The 9,945-nt window shown below is 33.3% G+C and overlaps 1 protein-coding gene across 2 annotated transcripts; it reads right to left on the bottom strand.

Moving 5' to 3' along the window:
• Positions 1 to 2,843: 2,843 nt before the first annotated feature.
• Positions 2,844 to 9,169, bottom strand: LOC127844940 (triple QxxK/R motif-containing protein-like). 2 transcript variants are annotated; one of them, XR_008032979.1, is made up of 4 exons: positions 9,041 to 9,169; positions 7,207 to 7,289; positions 5,631 to 5,716; positions 2,844 to 4,712 (listed from the first exon to the last, which is right to left on the bottom strand). XR_008032979.1 is itself a non-coding variant. In XM_052375506.1 (4 exons), the coding sequence occupies exons 1-4, from the start codon at positions 8,113 to 8,115 to the stop codon at positions 4,620 to 4,622; spliced, it is 297 nt and encodes a 98-aa protein (XP_052231466.1). In that variant the 5' UTR covers positions 8,116 to 8,188; the 3' UTR covers positions 2,844 to 4,619. The 2 variants fall into 2 exon arrangements, 1 of the variants encoding a protein (XP_052231466.1); XM_052375506.1 differs by lacking the exon at positions 9,041 to 9,169 and adding an exon at positions 8,081 to 8,188.
• Positions 9,170 to 9,945: the final 776 nt, after the last annotated feature.

Genomic DNA, 9,945 nt, shown 5'->3' with positions numbered 1-9,945 from the left:
TTTATAAGAATATTGCTAGATTACATGTTTAAATATTATATATAAGCGTTTACTAATAATCAACACTGAAGTCAACTTTTCAAACAAAATGTGTTTACTTTTTTAGCTATGTTTGAAAAAATTTATTAAACACATTAAAAACAAATATTTTTTAATGAAATAGCAGTTTCCCCATTGTTTATATTTATTAAAATAGGTAGGGGGAGTAAATGGTGTAATAATTTCGCATTTATTTTAAATTTCAAGTCAAAAATATTAATAGTATAAACATTGATTAATACTCTGAAATTGAGGACATTTGTCAAAAGATATTGCTTTGTAATTTTATCTGCAGATCAAACCGAAAAGTGGCCGATTTTTTAGGTACATTTAACCTACGAAAATGGATAGTTTACATGTCATCATTTTCTGTTCATTAAGTAACATTCACCGATCTAATTCTATTTAAATTTTCATGCTAGGTGAGTTTTGAACCCAGGATTATATATGTGAAGTTTAGTTTCAACCAGTTGCCTAACACTAAAGATTTTTCTTAAATAGTCCCAAAAGTGGCCGGAATTACGTACATGACCAGTAGCTAATCTTACGTATTTGAACAGCGAGATATAATTTACCTCGCAGGTTGGGCAATGACCAGTTATATTTATGTGAGCGTAAACACACGTGATTATAAAAAAACCCAGTTCGAAACACACAGCATGATAATTTGGTATCTCCGATCGCATTTCCTTTTTAAATTTATATCAACATTTAAAGATACTTAATAGCAAATTTCATTGGTTAAACAATATAATTACTTGAAACGCTACGTTTTAATACAAATAACTGAACACGTCTCAGTTACATGTCAATTTATGTATAGTATTGAAAAGCAAAGAAATGACAAAATGCCGTGAACAAGATAACGGCAATAATGTCAATTTTTAAATCACAAAAAGTCCAGATGAAAACTTAAAGCACGGTCAGCAGGATAAACCATGTTTAATTTAGTATATAGAAATATAAAAAAAATCACTTAAATTAAGGGCTATATCAACTCAATACACCAATATCCACCTGGAATGCATGCCAAGGCAGGTATTTTCGCCGTTTTATACCCTTTATTACTTGTATTTATTGTTTAAATGACGCTCACTTTCCAGCCATATCAGCAAGAAAGTTACTAGCGTTTATTTCGTGTTGATATTTGCTCTTTTTCTCGACTTTACTCGCTGCGAAATTTCTTAGCGGGATGACCTAATTAAAGCTCCACTGAGAAAATTTGCGGGAAGTAAAGTCGAGATATAAAGCGAATTTTAATACGAAATAAACGCTAATCACATGTTTACTGGTATTGCTGGAAAGTGAGCGTCATTTTAAAATTAAACAAGAGTAATGAAGGGTATAAAATGGCGAAAAATAACTGTCCCGGCATGGGCGTCGCCAGCTTGTCTATCACGTGATTACCCTCTATGTATAAGTTATTCATAAACGTCCTCAAATAATTGTATATAAAGTATTCATTCACGTCCTCAGCAGTCACGTGTATCATAAGAGTATAAAAATCACAATCATGTCCCGGCATACTTATTGTTACAAAATCATTGTAAGTAACAAGTTTAATACATGTTACAAGTAGACTAAATTTTACAAGTAAATAAAAGACCAAGAAGTAAATTCGTTGAATTGATATCCCCCGCCAATATGCTTCTGGACACAAAAGTGTTATATTTGACACTCAAAAAGGCATTTTTTCAAGATACAAACGGCCATAACTCCGTTATTAACAGATGGTGTACAATGCCATTTGGCGTGCATCATCCTAGTATCCATATATATACTCATACCAAGTTTCAATGAAATCCGTCCAAGCACTTATAAGATATGGCTCCGGCCGGACGGAAAGACGGACGGAAGGACGGACGGACAACGCCAAAGCAATATCCCTCCGCCGATGGCGGGGGATAAAAAGGCTACATGTACAATACATGTATGAAGTACAAAACATGTAATACATGTAGCATAACAGTTATAATAAAAATAATTGTTACAAGAACAATACCTGTATCAAATAAAATATTTTTTTTAAGTTCAATAAATGTTACAAATACATTTATTGTTACAAGCACAATTAAATTCAAAATGAAATTTTCCAAACGACCAATAACAAGTTGTACAAACTGTAATGTATATGTTTTCATGATAGTTACTTCCCTTGTTTGAATCATTTTTTTATTTTATTTTGAATTTTTTAAATTGTTACTTTGCAAAAATGGGTATTTTCCCCTTAAGAACAAGTTCGTATCATTATAAGAAGTTGTCACATAATGCAAATTAGGTGCAAAGGATTTCAAACAAAATCTTGAAACAATGTATTTATATTATGCAAGTTCAATTATGGTAAATTGCATATATTTCTTTTTTTGTTTTCTTCCACTCAAATCCGTCTTTTTTACATTTGAGATTTACTGATGAAATAAAATAAACAAGAGCAAGACCGCTCATCTATTTTCTTTTTAAAGGTGAAGGGACTCTCAATTTCAATCACAAAGGAGGGAGGGGTAGAGTGAAGAGGGGTGTATAGTGTGGGGGTGTGGACATTTATTACATTATTTTCCAAAAATGCGAAAAAAATGCAAAAAAAAAAAATTGGGGGGGGGGATTCGGGTTGGGGATTTTTGGGTGCGATGGTTGGACGGTATTTCAAAAATAAAATAATAAAAATAAATATTTGTGTTTTTTAACCGTTTCAAAAAAAAATTGGGGGTGGGGTGGGGTGGGGGGGGGGGGGGGATATTGTGTGAGGGTGTGGTGGTCATTTGTGAGATGATCTTAAAAAAAAAATAGGGGGGGGATTCGGGGGGGGAGGGAGGGCACGGGGGATGGTTTGGGTGGAGTCTATTGTGGTATGTCAGGTAAGAGTAGTTTTGTTAAAGTATCAATCAAATCTAATCATAAATAAAGAAGTTATGGCAATTTTAGCAAAATTTAATAATTTGACCTTGACAGTCAAGGTCATTCAAAGGTCAAGGTAAAATTAAGCTTGCCAGGTACAGTAATCTCATGATAGCATGAAAGTATTTGAAGTTTGAAAGCAATAGCCTTGATACTTTAGAAGTAAAGTGGATCGAAACACAAAATTTAACCATATATTCAAAGTTACTAAGTCAAAAAAGGGCCATAATTCCGTAAAAATGACAACCAGAGTTATGCAACTTGTCCTTTTACTGTACCCTTATGATAGTTTGCGAGTGTTCCAAGTATGAAAGCAATATCTATGATACTTTAGGGGTAAAGTGGACCAAAATACAAAACTTAACCAAATTTTCAATTTTCTAAGTATAAAGGGCCCATAATTCCGTCCAAATGCCAGTCAGAGTTACATAACTTTGCCTGCACAGTCCCCTTATGATAGTTAATAAGTGTTGCAAGTATGAAAGCAATAGCTTTGATACTGTAGGAATAAAGTGGACCTAAACACAAAACTTTACCAAATGTTCAATTTTCTAAGTATAAAAAGGGCACCTAATTCTGTCAAAATGCCAGTCAGAGTTACATAACTTTGCCTGCACAGTCCCCTTATGATAGTTAGTAAGTGTTGCAAGTATGAAAGCAATAGCTTTGATACATAAGGAATAAAATGGACCTAAACACAAAACTTAACCAAAATTTTCAATTTTCTAAGTATAAAAAGGGCATATAATTCAGTCAAAATGCACGCCAGAGTTATCTAACTTTGCCTGCCCAGTCCCCTCATGATAGTAAGTAAGTGTACCAAGTTTGAATGCAATAGCATTGATACTTTCTGAGAAAAGTGGACCTAAACGCAAAACTTAACCGGACGCTGACGCCAACACGGACGCCGACGCCAAGGTGATGACAATAGCTCATAATTTTTTTTCAAAAAATAGATGAGCTAAAAAAACAAAAACAAACTGAAATTTAAATCTTATGATTGAGACACATGTATTAATTAAAATGTATGTCACAAGCATTTTAGACATATAAATATAACATAAAGATGAAAATTCTTTGGGTTACACATACAATAAGTAAATAATATTCAAATAAATAAAAGGCAAGTATGCAATGTGTGAATTTAATTATATTCAACAACGATGTTAACAAACCCATAACAAAACAAAAATACAGAATGGTATTATTGTTTAACATACATAAAACATAAAAGTAACAAAACTTATCGAATATATGTTCAGAGATTAACAACTAATCATCACAATATTCAAAGATTGTTTAAATTAAAACATGTATTCACCTTTATGTGCAACATTTAGTATATAAAAAGATGCAACATATTGACACCATTTATTGAGTAAATACTCAGTCACTTGATCTTCATTGCCTATCATAAAATGGAACAAAATGTTTGAATCTCAAAGTTAATTAATTTTCACTAACAACAAGTATTAATACTGGTATAACTTCATCATAGGCAAATGCATAGTCGTCAAATAAGGCTTAAAGGTCACTGACAGCTCAGGTAATACCAAAAAGTACCCCAGGTGTAATACTAAGTATCTGGGGTATGGAAAATATCATAAAAAGTGGCCGGGTGCGTTTAAATTGATCTTTCCAATTAAATGATATGTAAGCTATAACACTTAGGCATCTTCATTCTCTCATCTTGGCAGCTCTTTGTTTAAATACCAATACAATCCCACATATAAACCACCTATTAACAGTAGACCTGTGATAAGAACCATCACTGTGTCCTGGAAATAAAGAAGTGAACAAAACCTTACATTGACCAATTGGGGCCCGTTCTGGAAAAACTGGGTTAAAGGCATGTACATGAACGTAAAGAGTCAAAGCAGAAATGCTTCTGTAGTCTGCACGCGCTAATCACGCGATGACACTTTCCACTTGTATGGAATTTTTGGTTAAATAAGACTCTCCTATCAAAAATTTAGTTTAGGCGGCAAGTGGCATCCCTTATTAGCCTGTGAAACTGCACAGGCTAATCTGGGATTATACTTAAAGGACATGCAGTACATGATGCCTAGAAATAATTACCATCTTATGAACATATATTACTAAAACCTGCTTTTTTATTTAACAAAGTTCTAATTGTGAATAAATGGTAGGGAATGCTTTTTTAGAAGTGAATGTGGTAGGGAAATCGTTATATTCCCACTGGATACCAGCACTTCAAACACACAAACCGCATTGGTTGTTCGTCTGGAACATCATTGCATGATGTTTATGATATTATTACAATATAAAATTATACATTATATAAAAGTGAAAATAATTTTCTATGTTGCCAGCTGTATGAATATGATTTTTTTTGACAATTTACGTGTATAAGTAGTTGTATTTTAATATGAAATCTGCAAATTGTAGAACAATGCTTTTTCAGCTGAAACCCGGAGGGTCAATACATGTAGCTGGGAGTTGGATTAATGCAACCAGGATTACTAGTTCTTGTTAGACATGGAACTATAACTTTACCTCCATATTGGTTCTTTATCAGATGCATGTAAACCTTGCCTATCAAAGCTCACAATGACACATGTTTACGGATAAATGTTCTCATTTAGATACGCACAGATTGAAACAACAACAAGAAGAATAACAATAATTAAGCATACACCTGTAATTATCAATAATTAATTATTAAATATAGGTACCTTTACAGGTGATGAGGATTTCTTAAGATCAGCAGCAGCTTTTGCAGCTTTAAGTTTTCTCTTCTCCTTATTATAATCATGTTTTCCTGAAATATTATGAACATGAACATATTAAGAGAAACTAGAATAGTTCTACAAAAATGGAAACATTATTAAAAGTACAACAGCTACTTAAAAATCATTAATGTTACAGTTCGAAACTGCAATAAAAGTATATTAAACAAGGGATGTGTTTGTTAGAAACACAATGCCCCCTACTGCGCACCTTTGACATAAAATTTCAATATATCATTTGGCAGGTTTAGAAATTATCTCCCTTTTAAAGCTTATTACTTCCCTTGGATTGTATTTTTTTACGTTTGACATTGACGGATGACCTTGACCTTTCACGACTCAAAATGTGCAGCTCCATGAGATACACATACATGCCAAATATCAAGTTGCTATCTTCAATTTTGCAAAAGTTATGGCCAATTTTAAAGTTTTCGGACGGACTGATGGATGGACGGACGGACAGACAGTTCAAATGCTTTATGCCACCCTACTTGGGGCATAAAAATAACTCAACACGATAACCTGCAAACTTTTGAACAGTCTATATTTCAACAAAAATTGTAAAAGGGCATTGTGTAAGCTTAAAAGCAACAAATGGAATTTTTTAATATATTATATATATCCATATCATTCACTTCTTGTTGAAGACTCCACCAAAATTCAAACGGAGCTTGTCAGACACACTGATACATCTGGTTGAAATCTATTCAGACATCTTGTAAATTTATCAGGCAAGCATGCTAGTTATCTGTGAACTTGTTACGGCAAGCATGCTAGTTATCTGTGAACTTGTTACATTTCTGACAGTGAGCATGACAGAACACAACTGTTTTAATTTCATATATGGCTAATGTCAGAGGAGTTTTCTGCTTGTGACACGTTTGATTCTTAACAGTAGCTAAATGGGTCATATGTGTAAATAATCATTATAATTTTGCATGCACCTTCTAGATACTGTAGGTGGGCCTAAGGGGTACTTAGCCATGGTGGATATGGTGTCTGCCTAGCCATCGGGAGGTCATGGGTTCAGTCCATACAGTGGAAGCGTTCTTTAGATCTCCCCAAAGGACATCAAGTACCGGTTCTAGTCCCAGGAAATTGACTCAATAGCGTTTCAAATAAGCCATAGGTTTTTCAATGCGATTAAGCTAAAATAAATAGTTTTAACTTTAAGGGGGTACTAATTTTCTCATGAACATATTCAGTACGGTACATTATATGGGGATTCTGGTAAGTGTTGAAAAACAACAATACAATATATTTTTCAGAAATCTTTCTGTATAATATAAAACACTTATACTACTTTAAAATATTTATGAGTCTTCGATCTTACTGTCATGGTTATTCACTACCCTTTATTTGAAGCTTAAAAAACACTTTACTATTCTTCATTATCCTGCAAAGCTGACAGTTGGGTTGGGTGTGTGTGTGTGTGTGTGGGGGCAATCCCTTTTATCAATGAGCTCAAGAGTAACATGTATGGTACCCTTCATTGTTAGGCCTGATCTGGAGTCCTGCTCACCTATTTGTTTCCTATATGTATCCACAGGTGCTGAGTGCGTGCTATTTGCATCTTTTCTACCCATGGTTGCAATACCTGGGGATCTTCAAACAGAAAATAACAGATGGATATGATGGGTTTCAAGAGAAAATCCCAGCAAATGAACATCTTCATCAAACAGCTCTAGTCAGTTCTAGTCTAAAAAATCTGATTGCTTAAGTTTCTTTACTGCTTTTATTTGATTTTGAATTTATTATTATCACCTTTTTCTGCCAATCAGCTTTGTACTATTTGTACTAAAATGGACCAACAACTCATAAATTTACTAAGGTCCTTGACCTAATTACTTTTACAATTATTTAGACAAAGGATGGTAAAAACCAGTTAAAGGGGTCTTTTCACGTTTTGGTACATTGACAAAAAAAAACTGTTTCAGATTCGCACCTGTTCGTTGCAGTTATGATATTTGTGGGGAAACAGTAATAAGGAAGATTTACTTTGCTCTCAAATATGCACCATATGGATTTTTTGACAATTTAAAAACCTGAAAATTATAAAGTGTTGCAATGCAAAACGCTTGAATAATTTGGAGTTCTGTTGTTGTCCTTATATTTTTTATGCTACCAAGATTGCTCATATACACTTGGAGACTTTTCTAAGTAAACGCATCACTTAATCATATCAATATAGCTCTCTTATTTTTGAACTGCTTGTGTTGAAATTTGGATCAAGAATAATTCAACACATATCTGATAATTCCTGAAGATTTTATTGAAATTGAAAAACATCAAAATATAAAACTTAAAAAATTAAAAACGTCACTTCAAAAGTGAAATTTGCAAACTCGTACAACATTAAATAATAACAATGTGAAAAGTAAATCGCATAAACTTACACATCTAAATAACTGACCGGCTTGCAACATGCCATTTCGCTCGAATATTCATACAAGCCATATTGTTATTCTTGAATTAATATTATGTTTTTCTTTTGTAACCACTATCATAGAATTATAAAATTGAAATTAAATTGGAATAACATGTATCTCGCCTTTTACTACACTTGATTTTTTCTAACGCAACACTTTTAAAACTTACATATCTCAGTAATGAGTAAATATTTTTTATTTAAAAATGCACATGTGATCATTTGACTACAATATGTGCAAGATAACTTTACAGTCATTCATCCGTGACGATCAGTCGCTTTAGCAAGTCCGAAAGGTAGCCTATAAAGTGCAAAGTGCGCGATTGCGCTCCTAAATATTCATACGAGCTACATTGTTTTGTAAATTTATTTTATGTTTTCCTTGTATACGAACCCACCTTAAATAATAAAATTGAAATAAAACTATAATTAAATCGCGTTTTAACATTTCCATGTGCAAAAATATGGAACCAAACCTACCCAACCAGCTAAGGCGCCCAATTGTCACGGATGAATGATTTTATCGTGAGCTTGCAAAGAATGTAGTCAAATGCTCGTATGTAAAATTTTAAATCAATATCTTTACTCATAACTGAGCTATTCAAGTTTGAAAAGTGATGCGTAAGTAAAGTCCCCAAGTATAAAGCATAAGCGATAGACTTTTACTCCAGGGGCCAGTGGTTCAAGCCCAAATGAAATTACTTTCTTTTCTTTAATTTTTTTCTATTTTTAGTTTTACTGGAGCTTTTTAGATCCAATGTTTACATTTATCAATACAAAGCATGTAATCACAAACTTCAATGCATGCCAAAATATGTGAAAAGGCCCCTTTAAAATGGGTGTATATTTCATGTTTTTTTTTAAATTGACATGCGAAGACATCGCCGAAGTAAAGAAGCGCATTTGTATTATGAATATGAAGAACTACCTTAAAATGTAAGTTGATGAGTTGACAACAAATTGACTATGTAATATGCATATATAGGTCCCTGAGCGAAATAAAAAGTCAGAACGTTAAATTGATTGTTTACATTCAGAGTGCTTATTATCTTCCCTTGCCACATTTGAGGTGCTTGTTAAAACATAATTTGTAATAACAGCAAAGTGAAGTAGCGACACCATTCTATACATAGATGGTGACGTCACTACGTTATTGTCACAATCGTGATACATCGGCTATCTCGGATTTATGAAATAAAACGTCTGCTGATCCAGAGTGGTTATTGTCAGTAAGACCGGTCATTCTATACATAGATGGTGACGTCACTACGTTATTGTCAGTAAAGACCGGTGTGACACAATGTAAGACCGGTGTGACACAATTGTAGCAACACAACAATAATGTATTTCTAGGTCACAATATACTAAATAGTTTCCCTATATAATTCAATGTAAAAGCGACAAACTTTGAGCGAAAATAAATGCAACATTTTGCACATAGAGACCCCCATAACCATACCTTTTCTTAAAGGCCATTCTAAGCGGCATCGATTCATGCAATAAAAAGGTATGTCATATTCAAACCAAAAAAGAACTTGACGCTAATCAAAATCGACTGTTTTTGCAACTTTTTTTTCGGCCGTTTCTTAGTGGAATGTAACCTTTTTCAGTGCAATGCTTTACTAAAGTCTCCAAGTTTATCATATTTCAGGGACTCGGTCGTGAACACCTATTTATGCCCTACCATTATCTCCGAAAGATAAAACCCGAACAATAGTTTAAGATGTAAAACATGCCTTCGGGTCAACTATGATATTTTTTTAGAGAGTACAGCACATGAAACGAGTATTTCATTCATTCTATACATAGATGGTGACGTCACTACGTTATTGT

This window comes from Dreissena polymorpha, chromosome 9 (genome assembly GCF_020536995.1).
Source record: "Dreissena polymorpha isolate Duluth1 chromosome 9, UMN_Dpol_1.0, whole genome shotgun sequence".
Taxonomy (NCBI): Eukaryota; Metazoa; Mollusca; class Bivalvia; order Myida; family Dreissenidae; genus Dreissena; species Dreissena polymorpha.
This window is presented reverse-complemented; position numbering and strand designations above follow the sequence as displayed.